The 13,970-nt window shown below is 41.3% G+C and overlaps 1 protein-coding gene across 2 annotated transcripts in view; it reads right to left on the bottom strand.

Annotated features, from left to right (window-relative positions):
• Nucleotides 1-1,410: 1,410 nt before the first annotated feature.
• Nucleotides 1,411-13,970, bottom strand: part of apoba (apolipoprotein Ba) — a 39,541-nt gene continuing 26,981 nt past the window's right edge. For both annotated transcript variants that reach the window (XM_064953538.1, XM_064953539.1), the window contains 5 exons: nt 3,969-11,558; nt 3,774-3,885; nt 3,638-3,667; nt 3,180-3,366; nt 1,411-2,967 (listed from right to left, as the gene is read on the bottom strand). In XM_064953538.1, coding sequence (XP_064809610.1) covers nt 1,876-2,967; nt 3,180-3,366; nt 3,638-3,667; nt 3,774-3,885; nt 3,969-11,558 — 9,011 coding nt within the window. In that variant the 3' untranslated portion in view covers nt 1,411-1,875. The remainder of the gene's footprint in view (nt 2,968-3,179; nt 3,367-3,637; nt 3,668-3,773; nt 3,886-3,968; nt 11,559-13,970) is intronic.

The raw sequence follows: 13,970 nt of genomic DNA, 5'->3' as shown, positions 1-13,970 counted from the left end.
ATTTGATTTGATTTGCCAGAGACTTTTGTGATCGTGTTTGTATGACAATGTAAAAATAAATTAGGTATTGGATGGTAAGGATGAGGGTGTTATGTTTTTTCTTTCATTTTTGGGGTCAGGTGGAGAGAGCAGCGTGTGGGATTGAAAATTTAAAAAAATGTGTGTACAACTGTATAACTCCACATTTGACTGTTCATCTTTATGTCTTCGTAGAAATAAATGACAAAAAAACGAATTTACTACCGTCCAACACCAGAACGAACACATCCTCATTTGTTGACTGCTATGAATATTTAAAGAAATATGATGTATGATTGCTCCTAAAAATAAAGCCACACTGAACTTTTCATTTTTTACATTTTCTGAAATGAACATGAAACTCATACAGATACTTGACCAAATTGGACAGGTGACTTAGTCACTTTAATGTGAAGGAAATTGCTCATAATGAAGTAATACATGAAGCCAACGTCCTTTCTGACTCCACGTTCCAACAATGATCTTTAATCTTTTTTATTCTTATGTTAGTTATTTATGAGATATAATGCATTTCTACTATTTGATATTTTATATATGTTTTGAGCAAAGCTCAAACACAACACTTTTTGAAAGACTACTGTGGGAAAACTGTTTTCTCTTGCAACCATCACAGCCCTGAATTCCAAACAGATGACAGCCACCAAGCTTAGCAACATTTGTTATGGGCCCCTCTTTGATAGAGTATATGAAATAGCAGTGGGGGGCATTAAGTGTCCAACCAGGTAACCAGGGGAAATAAGCAGGGGGAATGTGGCACACATTATGAAAGAGAGCAAGAGGCTGTATGAGATATTGGGAGTGAGAAAGAAGGGAGGGCAAAAAGGAGAGAAGAGGCAGGGTGAAGGGTGAATAACTGGACCTACAGATGTAGGATCTTAATTTGACCTGTATTGTCTCAGTGAAATAATCCCGCAGCAACAGGAGTTGAACGTTTAGCCCATAAGGTTGCTTGATCGGTGGTTAGGCTATAAGCTGGCCAAACTTAGACGACATGAAAAGTGCAATACTGTTAATATAGCCGTGTATTAGTGCAGGTTTTCAGTTAATTTATGTAAATCACAAAGCTCATCTGCATTTCCTACAGTGCAGGAAGTTTTTCAGCAACCGAAGAGTGATCAAATTAAGATCCAAAATCTGTAGCAAACAAAGGTTTTTAGCTTTCTATGTAGACAGTTAGAATTCTATAACCAGAAGTATTCCAATGAGTTGGACTACCCTGCCATCTAAAGGCCACATGATTTTAACTTGAGCTAGAACAAAAGAAGAGTCTTGGAGTCTGTACTTTATGTGTGTGAACCATCTTCCTTAATTTGTTGGGATGTAAGAATCTCATTTGAAATAACTCATATTAAATGTATTGTTGACCATAACTGTAAAAATTCCCTTTATTGTCTCAATTAACATGGTCATCAAAAAGATGATTGTTCAGGCATAAAAAAAAACTAGCTTTAAAAAAAATGAAACACAGTGATATATAATAACAGCTCAAATATAATGTATATTTGTTAGTATAATATTTGTGGGTTTTCCACATAGTAAAGTCACAGCTCAAACATAAAGTATATGTTAGTATCACAGGAGGCTGCGGAGGGGAGAAGGCCTCATAATAATGGCCAGAATGGAGCATATGGAATAGCATCAATTACAGAAACCATGTGTTTGATGTATTTGTTACCATTCCAATGATTCCACTCCAGCCATTACCACAAGCCCGTTCTCCTCAATAAAGGTGCCACAAACCTCCTGTGCTTAGTATAGTGTTTTCTTTTCATATAGAAAAGTACATTTAGTTAGCTGTTCTTATTCAAGTGGTGGTAATAAGCATTGCTCGCTCACTCACTGCCTTATCTGTGTTGGCCACTCACTGAAAGACTTCCAAAAGAAGGGAAGAGGAACATCAATGTCCATCTTTTTCAATGTTACTCTTATGTATGGAGCTGTGCTTTGCGATGCCTGCTCCATTAGGTGGATCAATTCATTGAGTCCCCCATAAAAGTGAGACTGGAAAAAATCGACAAGCTCCTTGAGGTCATTGTTCACACGATCCACTGTAACCCCGTTATAGATTTCCTGGATCTTTATTTTGGCAGCATCTTTGTACTCACCAGCTTTAGATTTTGTCACGTACATGTCACGCTCAAGTGAACGCAACATTTTCTTCAGATCTTGTGTCTTCAGAGAGGCGATGAACTCTGCTGCCCTCTGGAAACATAGCTGCAGGAGGTTATGAACTTCCTGGATCAGCTCCTCCAGACTCACGTCCTCCAAGTGTCTCACTACCTTGGTCATCTCATCCTGGATGGCACTCATGGCAGACCTCAGGTTGGCAACAATCTTGTTTCCGTTGACAACTACATTGCTACCAGGGATTGTGAACTGAACGCCTTTAATTAAACTTTCAATTATATCAGTTATGATCTCCATGAGATTTGAGAACCTTTGGGCAGCCCAGTCAATGGTTGCAGATGCAGAGCGACTGGCCCTCTCGTAGAGCTCCTGTCCAGAAAGTCTCTCCTCTATTCCGGGCAGAGCAAAATTAGTCTCACGAAAGAACGTAAGAACACTGTTAAGCAGTTCAGTGATGTCGATAGACGGTATACTGTCAGCTGCATTCCTAAACATCTCTCTCATAGAATTCTGTAGTGTATCAAAACCCAATGGGACCTCATGATAGGCTCTCTCAATGATGTTGGAGACAGAGTTCTTCAGCTTAATGGAGGCACGGTTTACACTGAAGCCAAAGTGAGCTGTGTGATACTTGTTTATGAACTTGAGCAGCGCATCTGTGATGGCAGGCATCCGCTCTTTGAGCCCTTCGATGGTGTAATGCATGGTATTCATGTTCCAGGCAACCTGGAAACTTAACTTCTCAGAGTTCTTCAGAGTGGCTTTGACACTCACAATGTCCGTATCCTTATCAGGGCTAGACTGGATGGATAAGGAACAAGCAAGTGGGGATTAGAATTGTTTGTCTCATTCCTTCAGTATAAACACTGATTAAGGCAACAACAAAAAAAGCTATGTATTGTGTCCATAGAAAATAACATCTTGAAAACTCAAAGCTTTCAGTTTGACAATTTATAGGCCGAGGTGTGTAGTATCCATATAAAAAAAGTTCCAGTAATTCAGATGTGTCTTACCAGGTAGCGACTGAACACTTTTCCGTACACTTGTGAAGGTGACCTCCAAGTAAAAAGTAATCCGAGGAAACCAATCGATGGGGAAGCCATGGAAGTGGTGATGCCATCCTTGCGGGAAGCATACCGGAAGCTCAAATCAACAAAGGTTGGGCTGGTGATATCCACATTCAAAGTATGACGAGATACACTGAAAGATAAAGGACACTTGGTTAGATTTTTATGCGATTATGATCTGTCTGTTGGGGGAAATTTGGGCTGAAAGGTAGAAATGTACAGGATGTCTGGGGCGGCAGGTAGCCTAGTGGTTAGAGTGTTGGGCCAGTAACCGAAAGGTTGCCCAGGTTCCCCGTTCTGCCCCTGAACAAGGCTGTTCCCCGATAGGCCATCATTGTAAATAAGAATTTCTTAACTCACTTGCCTAGTAAAGTAAAAAAATCTAATTATCTTGTGGTACTTACATAGCATCAGGAGAGACTTGCCGTTTCATCCTAAGAAAATAGATTACATTGAAATCAGAAAAATATGTTGTTATCTTAATATTTGGTAGCATTGTATTTTCGAAAGCATCAGTCTTACTTTCATAACATATTTTACCTGAGATTTTGTGAGAAGACATGCTGCCAGTTGACATTTATGTCACTGTGAACCAAGTTGCATTTCCCATTCATGCGGACTGCTCCGTTCTCAAAACGAAGAGTGGCGGTGGCTGCAGGGACAAATATACAAAAATAAATGTAAACCTGAAAGTACTTGGAGGAAGTAATCCAAAGTACATTTTTTAAATCTTACCATCGAGGTCATACTCCAGGAAGATCATAGTGGAGGTACAGATGGACTTCAGTGAAGTGACAACGTTGGACTCCTTGTTTTCCAGGTTTGCAGTTGATGTCACATTGTAAATTGGGGATAACACCTTCACAGTGGTGGAAAGGGCACCGAAGGCTGGGATAAACACACTTACAGGCAAGTTCAGGGAGATTTCAGGGATTTCAATCTTCTGTTCTGGGATGGTAATGGTTGGCATTTCAAAGTTGGAAATCTGACTAGCAATCTCATCCAAATTAATGGTGTGCTCACCAATGGTAATGGATTTGGAGAAGGTAAATGATGAGATAATGATTTCATACTGTGGCAGCTTCACTGACAGGAAGGACATTCTGTTCTGTAGCAACTCTATATCAATATCAAAACTGGGAATTTCCACCTTGGGCAGACCAGGCAGCATGATGTCAAAGCCAGTGGTGCTTATCATCGTAGGGATCTCCACATTCTTCAAATCAATTGAGAAGGCTGGCACATGGAGAGTGGTGAAGGGTACATCAAAAGCTGGAACATCGATGACAGGTGGCACTGAGACCTGATCTGGGAGATCAATATTTTGGAATCGCATGTCAATCGTCCTTACAGCCTTTGGGATCTCTTTCACCCAGCTAGGCACTGCTAGTGTCAATTCTGGGATATTGAAGGTGACCCCATTCTCAAATAATTTGGATGGTAAAGTGAAAATTAGTCCCTCTTTGTTCTTTGTGTAAACTACAGTAGTGGACAGATTGAGGAATTGCATTTCATCCATTCTGGAGACCTGCTCTAACTTAAGCACATCCCAAATAGTCTTCTGGTAGACAGGGAGCCAGACAGACTTCAGGAAAGCAAGAGATCCTTCCACAGATTCAGAAATATCTATCTTCACTTCAGCCTCATCATTTGACAGAAGTAAGTCACAGGAATGTACAACAGAGGCAAGTTGCTCTCTGCCACTCCAGCTGAATGTCTGCTTATCTGCAGTGATGGAAAGATAACATTTCTGATCCACTCCTGCGTCACCTGGAAGATCCATGTAATTGAATGGCTGGGTTGCACCAATGTCTACCTTAGCTGTCACCGTTGTTAGAGGAACAAAGTCTAAGTTTGCTTTAACAGAGTGCTTCCCATTTGTATCAAACCCTGCCCAAACAATGTTAACCATATTGTTGCAGGTGTAATTCAAAGTTGCATACACACGCCTCAGAAATGCCTCAAGAGCTAGGTTGTTATTGATGTTCAGATTCAATATGGTAACCTTATCGTGAACAAGGTTGGAGTCTAGGTCAGTTTTCACTGTGGATCGCAAGCCATTTGCGTTTAGGTAAATGTTAGCCTCGTTGTCTATAGCTCCATAGTAAACCATCCTTTTTACTGTTATGTCAGTTTTTCCTTTGGTAGAGGTCTCCAGTGAGACATAAGATGTAAGTCCCTCCAATGCCAAGTTTTGATCAATGTTCCCCTTGCCTACAGCCTCAATCAGTGGCATATTAAGCATGTATTTTATTTTAATCTTGGAGGCTACATTTGGTTTCGTCTTGGTATTTCCAAGAAGTTCCTGACTCATTTCCAGACTCACAAAGGGAAGGTTGACTCTTGCAACAGTTGCCAGAATCGCTTCCATGTTCCTTTTAGAGAGACTAACAGTACAGTCGTGGCTGCCTTCTATGTTCTTGTGCTCCCAGGACAGAGCAGTGGCAAGTTTTAAACCCCTTGACCTTGTCAGGCTGGTAGACCCGTCAAGTTTACCTTTTAGAATATCAAACATAGAAGTTGAGGAAGCTCCAAATCGGGCAACAATGTCAGACTGGTTATAGAGGCCTACATTAGCAGTCAGGGTAATCACAGTGGACTTGAAAGAGAAATCGCATGTCATGTTGCCCATGGCAGGGATCATGATGTTGTTCTGAATGGCAGGTAGTGTGAATGAGGGAAGGGTCAGCTCACTCAATGTCTCAGGAATATGTAAGACTGGCAGCTCCAGAGATGGCAGCACCAGGGTATAAGATGGCACAGAAAAACCCATTGTTGGAACTTTAAAACCTGGTGTACTGACCTCCTTAGGGATGAAAAAGCCAAATGCAGGTAACTCTGCTCTGAAGCTAGAGACTTCAATATGCAGGATGGGTATTTTGTATCCGGGGACTGTGACAAACCTGGGAGGTTGGTTGGATGTGTCAATCTTATATTTGTCAAAATGTGTCTTGGCTTCATTGTAAGAGGTTGTCAGAAGGTTTACAAGTTTGTTTCTCCCTAACTCAAAGTGAGCCCTAAAGATTTCTAAATTACTAATTGCATTGTAGAAGGGTTGTAGGTCATAATCAATGGTGTGCATGTCAGGGTTCTTCTGATACTGAAGCTTTAGGTTCATTTCAAATGATTGCCTAGGGGTGGTTAGAAGTTCCTTGAGGCCAGCATGATCCCAAAGAGAAAGTTCTTGAATGTGAGGTGTTTTCAATCTAAGATAAGGCACTGTCATCTCAGGGATGGTGAGGGGAACGGTCAAAAAGTCAACATTGGCTTCACCGTTCATTGCTGCATAGATTCCAATGTCTTTCTGATTGTTGTCCATGGTGAAATTATGATAGTACTTGTACTGATTGAATCGAGCTAAGCCAGCCCAGCAGGCGCGCTGCATTTCAGAGTTAAGTATCACACCAAATTCATTTTGGAGATCAAACTTTCCTGTGAGTTTCAATGGGAAGATAACCTTTGAATTTCCTTCGTTTTTGCAATCTAGGACAATCTCAAAAGGACGGGCCAAAAATTCCAAAGTGTTAGATATGGTTCCACTCATTCTTCCCATAAGCTCTGCATTGTGGGAGGCTGTCAGTGCAATCTTTAGGTCTCCCACATGGGCATCTCCATTTAAAACCACAATACTGCTCTTGACGAAAGGAAGTTCTGTCTCAGCCCTGGCATCAACAGTGAAGTGGCTGAAAATGACAGATTCAGCATTCACGGTTTGTTTCATTTTCAAGACCTTGCTTTCAGTTTCTCCAACAAAGGTTAATTTCGCAGTGATAACATTGATGTTGAATTCTAGATTGTTTTTGTGTGTGCCTTCGTCTGAGTAGTCTTGAATGGACCACTTTCCACTTCCTTCATTTCGAACAGTCACAGAAATAATACCAGATTCAAGACTGGCTGCTGCAGTCTGGGTCATGGTGGCTTGGCTTGAAGTTTCAACAGCTGGGATGTTCAAGTTGTGGCTGTAGGTAGTGTCTATTGATGCAGAAATTCCACTCTTTAGGGACAGTGCAATGTTGTTCACCAGATCAGCTGTGTACATCTCAGTAGTGGCCTTAGCAGTGGTCTTTGCTGTTGCTTCTGCAGAGGGTGCGCTGAAAGTCAGTGATCCCTCGTGATCTATAGAGAAGACCATGTGGGTGACATTCACAGTCTCAGTAAACACCAATGTTTCCATCTGAGAAGCTTCTAGACGAGCAGTGGCATCCAAGGAGTAGTCAAGGAATTCACAGGCTGATTTGGCCTGAGAAGTAAGCGTGGCTGTGAACTTGGAAGTCTCTGTTGCATCTCTATTCAAATTAATTGTTGTTGAGTTCTCTAATGAGGCTACTGTCACAAGAGTGTAATGGGGGGAGTTCACTCTAAACTCGCCATAGAGCTTGCCAAAAGCAGGAATTTGAACTTCACTGTGCACCTGAGGGAACTTTAACTCTGGAATTGGAAGCATTGTGATTTCAAAGTTCTCCAGATTCAACTTAGGGAGGTTGATGGCTGGAAGCTTGATCTCTAAAATAGTTATTTCTGGGAAGGTCAAGTCTGGGAGGTCGGATAAGTAAAGTGCTCTCAAGTCTCCAAAGATGGCCTCAAGTGGAGGCATTGGAACCTCATATTCTCTTACTTGGTCGATGAATGCAATTATTTGTTGTTTGATTTCCTCAAAATCTATGTTCATGGCTGGGACAGTGTAAGAACTCAGGATGGTGAACTCAGGGACTGAGATTTGAGCCGGAATGCTTATGTCCTGCAGCCTGTTCAGGTTGATTTGGATGGCGGGAATTACGAGGTCAGTGAGAGGCACTACAAAAGAGGGAATCTCAACATCTGCTGTCTTCAGTGCATCCAGAATACCATCCACAGCCTGACTGATCTGGTTTAATATATCTTGGTCCTCAGCCACCTTGCGGATTTCCTCAATCAGTTTGTTGAACTGAACAGAAATGTAGGCAACCATGTTCGTATAGGAGTCACTTGCCCTTTGCAGATATATGAGTATCTCCTCTCTAATGTTCATGCCATCAACTCTATCTCTCATGTCTTGAAGGGCTTGCTGTACAATTGTCTTTATATCGTTGAAGGCTGTAGTGTCAATCACATCTTTCATCATCTTCACAACTTCTGCAATTCTAGTCTCTTTGAGTTGTTCCAAGTATTTGAAGATAGAACCCTGGATCTTTCTAACAAATTCTCTGGAGGCCTCTATTTTTTGTGCAATTCCATAGGCTTCAATCTGATTATTAACATAACTTGTTAGTTCACTGATCTTCTGGTTAGCATTATCAACAAACACATTGTAATCAAATTCCTTTATAATCTTGATGACTGAGCAAATGTATTCTTTTAGCTCATCAATACTTTGCTTGAAGTCAATTGATTTGAACTGATTTACAGACCCATCCAGTAGTTGCATAACGTTGTCATACATGACTTCAACGTCTATAGATTTCAAAGCATCAACCAGTGACTGCACAGTTTCTTGGATTCGGAATTCCTTGATGAGTACTACAGTCTGATCCATGAATATTTCAAATCTCTTGTCAAACTCATACCTGAGAAGCAGATCTCTGATATAAGAATACATAGCATTGATTTTGTCTGCAATTTCATATTCTTCAATCCAGTTGACAATTACATCCTTTATAGATTCAAGGACCCTGGACATCTGCTCAGTGGGAATCTTAGCAGTTAGCTGCTCCACATATTTAGCAAAGTCAAAGTTGATTGAGAGGGTGTAGTCCCTCAGATTCTGGAAAAACATTGTGACATCAAAGGTCTCAATAACCTGTTTCAATTCACTAATTTTATCTTGAAGTTTTTCTTTGATTCTAAATCTACTATCAATGTCCCCCAACCAGGCAACACTGCTGTCTCCTAGCTTCTGTAGATCAATCTGTCTGATGACATCCTCAATTGCATCAATGACTATGACAATTGTTTCTCTGATATTAAAATGGTAATCAACATCCTTAAGCATATTTCTAATTTGTGAGAGGACATTTGAAATGGCGTCTGACAAGTCTCCCCTCTCAATGCTGCCCCTGACTGTCACAATCAGGTCTCTGATTTTGGTTGCAATATCAAATAGTGTTTTTTCAATGTTCAACTTAAGATTTTCCACAGAGGCTTCCAAGTCTTCCAGTGTCACAACATACTCTTGTGTCAAAATAATCAGTTTCTCTTTGACATCAGTCACTTTGTTCTCCAAATCAATCTCTGTCATGAAGTCACTGACTTGCTGCGGCAGATTGTCCAAATGGACTCTTAGCTCACCAATTAGCTGGTTAATGTCTAAGCTGATGATATAATGTTGCATGGCATCCAGAGCACTGACAACAGCAGTCTTGAGGAGATCAAAAGCAGCAGGAAGGCTTTTAATGAAGGGAAGCTCGATGATATGTGAGTTACTGTTCTTGTCATACTTCAGGAAACCAGAGACACTGAATTCTTGGTTTTCCTTCTCTGACCTTTGGTCTCCACACACTCCAGCCTCATTTAAAAGGTTTGTAGATATTATTCCCTCAAACTCAATTCCAAGCATCTGAGCATTGTTGTAAGTGCTGACGTCTTGATTATAAGCGTGGTTGTCAAACTTGGATTTAGTTTTCCAGGTTAATGACTGTTCACTGGGTGTTAGAAGACCATCAAACTTGTTATCCAGGTGAGCAGCAGATTCCCAACTCTCCAGCATATGTGTGGTTGTGGCACGGCAGTCATGTGAGTAAGCAAGTGCAAGAGGCTCTGCTTTAACAAGCAATTTGCTGTAGAGCTGCCCAGTGTGCTTCCCAAACAGGTCCACCTCACCATCACTGTTGATTATGGCATTGACAGTGACACTAAATGGCAGTGCCAAGGTGCGAATAGTGCTGACAAAACGTAATGATTCTGAGTTTATCCTTGCCTCACAGTTAGACTTGGAGGTCAGTCCTGCAATCTCAATTTCACAGTTGTGGCTCATCTGTGCATCCATTATCTTCCCAGTTGTACTACACTTCAGAGCGCCAGATAGGTCAGCATAGTTTAGTTCATAAGTGTGTCTGAGCTCATGTTCGTCTCTGTAGGCTCCTCTTAAACTTCCACTCAGGTCCAGCTTGGTAGGCTCCATTTTTAACTGGCCTTCATTGTTCATACGGACGTCAAAGAGCTTGAGATAATTTTTCATGTCAATGGAGGTAACAAAAGGCTTCACGTCAACCTTTATATCATGCTTGTAGGAGGCGTCCTCACAGATGGAGTTATCTGTCTTAGAGCGGAATGCCAGGGTCCATAATGTGAGAGTCAGACTATGGGTGTTTTCTGTCTTCATGTTCTGCAGAGATCCCTTCATGTTGTTGGAGAAGATTAAACCCTGCCTGTTCAATACCAGGTTTGTTGTACTTCTTGCGTTTGAATCATAGGCGTTGCCTCTGAAGGCACTGCCTAGAGAAGCCTCAGTACTTGATATTCTGCCCTCAAAGCTTAGCTCGGCTCTGCTGTCTTCAGCCATTCCTTTGGTCGTGGAGGTCAGGAAGGCTCCACTACTATCTATGCCCCCATTGTAGATGTTCTCAAATGTCAAGGGACTGCACTGCAGGCTGTTGGTGCCACTGGTAACCAGGCCATTTCTGTTCACTGACACAGTGGCCTTATGCAATCCACGGCCTCCTTTAACGGTAAGGGAGCCTTCAGAGTTGACTTCAAGACCGTCCATGTTCAGGGAACCTGTGAGAAGGGAGTAAGCCTGGTTTGTTGCATCATCAGCCTGGGACTCAACTCTCAGAATGATTACCTCCCTGGAGATTCCAAGTTCAACTTTGTTCTTAAGTATATTGCCCAGGGCATTGGAAACAGCATCACATTTTAGAGATAGTTGGCCATCCTTGTACTTGAGCTCTGCCACATGCTTGAGAGCATCGTCCTGCACATTGGTTTTGGACACAATGGACAACTCGTCATTGGCATAAACTCCCTTGATCATGTTCTGAGCCTGGATAAGTGGTGAGTTCACCCGCAGATTGGACTCTCCTCTTCCTTCTCTATCGAGGGAGCGAATGGCATAGTTATGTCTGTAGGTGGAGTCGGCTTTCCATGAGCCCACTCTGATGGTTCCATCCAAGCTACCATCCCCTGTGACCTCTTCAGAAGTGGATTCTGACATTGCTGAGTAGTACAGAGAGGTCTGCAGGCCCAGAGGACTTGAGGCTTCAATTTTGTAGTTGGCCTTAGCAGTCAGTTTGTCTGTAACGCTCAAGGTTTCAAAGACACTGAAGCTGGCATCGATGAAACTGTGGCTCAGGGACCCGTTGACTAGGTACTTCAGATTATCTTCCACTGTTCCTGAAATCATGCCTGTGCCTTTATAAAGACAAAAGGAGATTAAACCATTGTCATTGTATAAACAGTGAAATTTGGTGATCTTCTATGTACTTAAATGTATGTGTGGAAAATATACAGTGCATTTGGAAAGTGTTCAGACCCATTCCCTTTTTCCACATTTTGTTAAGTTACAGCCTTATTCTAAAATAGATTAAATAAACAATTTTCCTCATCAATCTACACACATTACCCCATAATGACAAAGCAAAAACAGTTTAAAAAAATTTGTTGCAAATGTATTACAAATAAAAAACATAAATACATGATTTAAATAAGTATTAAGACCCTCTGCTATGAGACTCAAAATTGAGCTCAAGTGCATCCTTTTCCATTGATCATACTTGAGATGATGCTACAACTTGATTGGAGTTCCTCTGTGGTAAATACAATTGATTCGACATGATTTGGAAAGACACACGCCTGTCTATATAAGGTCCTACAGTTGACAGTGCATGCCAGAGCAAAAACCAAGCCATGAGGTTGAAGAAATTGTCCGTAGAGCTCTGAGACAGGATTGTGTAGAAGCACAGATATGGGGAAGGGTACCAAAACATTTCTGCATCATTCAAGGTCCCCAAGAACACAGCAGCCTCCATCATTGTTAAATGGAAGAAGTTTGGAAGCACCAAGACTCTTCCTAGAACTGGTCACCCAGCCAAACTGAGCAATCTGGGGAGAAGGGCCTTGGTCAGGGAGGTGACCAAAAACCCAATGGTAACTTTGACAGAGCTCCAGAGTTCCTCTGTGGAGATGGGAGAACTTTCCAGAAAGACAACCATCTCTGCAGCACTACACCAATCAAGCCTTTATGGTAGAGTGGCCAGACTGAAGCCACTCCTCAGTAAAAGGCACATGACAGTCCGCTTGGAGTTTGCCAAAAGGCACCTAAAGGACTCTCAGATCATGAGAAACAAGATTCTCTGGTCTGATGAAACCAAGATTTAACTCTTGAATGCCAAGCGTCACATCTGGAGGAAACCTGGCACCATGATGGTGGCAGCATCATCATCATCATAAACCAAGATTTAACTCTTTGGCCTGAATGCCAAGCATCACATATGCAAGAAACCTGGCACCATCCCTACGGTGAAGCATGTTGGTGGCAGCATCATGCTGTGGGGATGTTTTTCAGCGGCAGGGTCTGGAAAACTAATCAGGATCGAGAGAAAGATGAACGGAGCAATGTACAAAGAGATCCTTGATGAAAACCTGCTCCAGAGCGCTCAGGACCACAGACTGGTTTGATGGTTCACCTTCCAACAGGACAACGACCCTGATGCAGGAGTGGCTTCGGGACAAGTCCTTGAGTGCAACGGGTCTGAATATTTATATAAATAAGGTATTTCTGTTTTTATTATGAATGTGGTATTTATTATGAAAGTGGTCTGAATACTTTCCGAATGCACTGTACATTAAAATATAGCAGCGACCAGCAATGAACGGGGGTCACGGGATGACAGAAAGGACACAAGATCAGTTGGATAACACAGCAAACTGCAAACTCTATCATGTAGGAACTATCTTCCTTTATGTGCAATCAGTGAAACATTACCATGTTTATCTCTCAATACCACAATAATGACAAAAGTGAAGTTTAGTCTAGTGCTGTAGGTTGTTATCTTTGATTGCAGCAGGTAATCATTCTTAAAGTCATTACTTAATGTACTGAGTTTATATATCAATTCTGGAGTCAATTTGACTAATGGTTAATGTTAAGACTTGTGAAATAGTTTCAGCCTTAGTGTATGGGTATATTGTGGTCATCTTTGAATTCTGGGACTTTATTTTGTTAAACTCATTAGAGATTAATGTGGTAAGTCTATGTACCAAATATGGTTTTGCGTACAAAGGTGAAGACTAAAGTGTCTTATTAGGAATTTTCAAATCCGACTTCTCTATTGTACGGTCTATGAGTTAAACTGCAGCACCGAAGTACCGAAGCAAGACTGTAGGTGTGGTCAAGAAAATTACTACACAAATATAATTTGAAATACTGTATATCTTATATGACAGCATTAAATACAAAATCTGGAGTGAATCTTGGTTCATGAGGAGAAGATGATTGCAGATGATTTTGAGCATAAGCGTTGCATATGCAAAGAATTTGTTGTTAATAGTTTCCTTGTTTTTTGAGATATCAATACCAAATTCATTGTAGTTCATCTTAGGGACGTCCATAATAGCGATGACAAGTTTCAAGTTCAACAGCCACTGTGGAGTTGATTTACTGTGGTTTAAATGGACACATAAAATCAGATTTGTCAATAACTCATATTTTGATCAATGCCTTAGCTTTTCTCAAACTTAAGACAAAGTTAAGACATGTACCATGGGCCTACATTCTACATTTGGTGTCATTTGGTCGTATGGTTCATGAGAAGAAGATTTTCA

This window comes from Oncorhynchus masou, chromosome 32 (genome assembly GCF_036934945.1).
Source record: "Oncorhynchus masou masou isolate Uvic2021 chromosome 32, UVic_Omas_1.1, whole genome shotgun sequence".
Taxonomy (NCBI): domain Eukaryota; kingdom Metazoa; phylum Chordata; class Actinopteri; order Salmoniformes; family Salmonidae; genus Oncorhynchus; species Oncorhynchus masou.
This window is presented reverse-complemented; position numbering and strand designations above follow the sequence as displayed.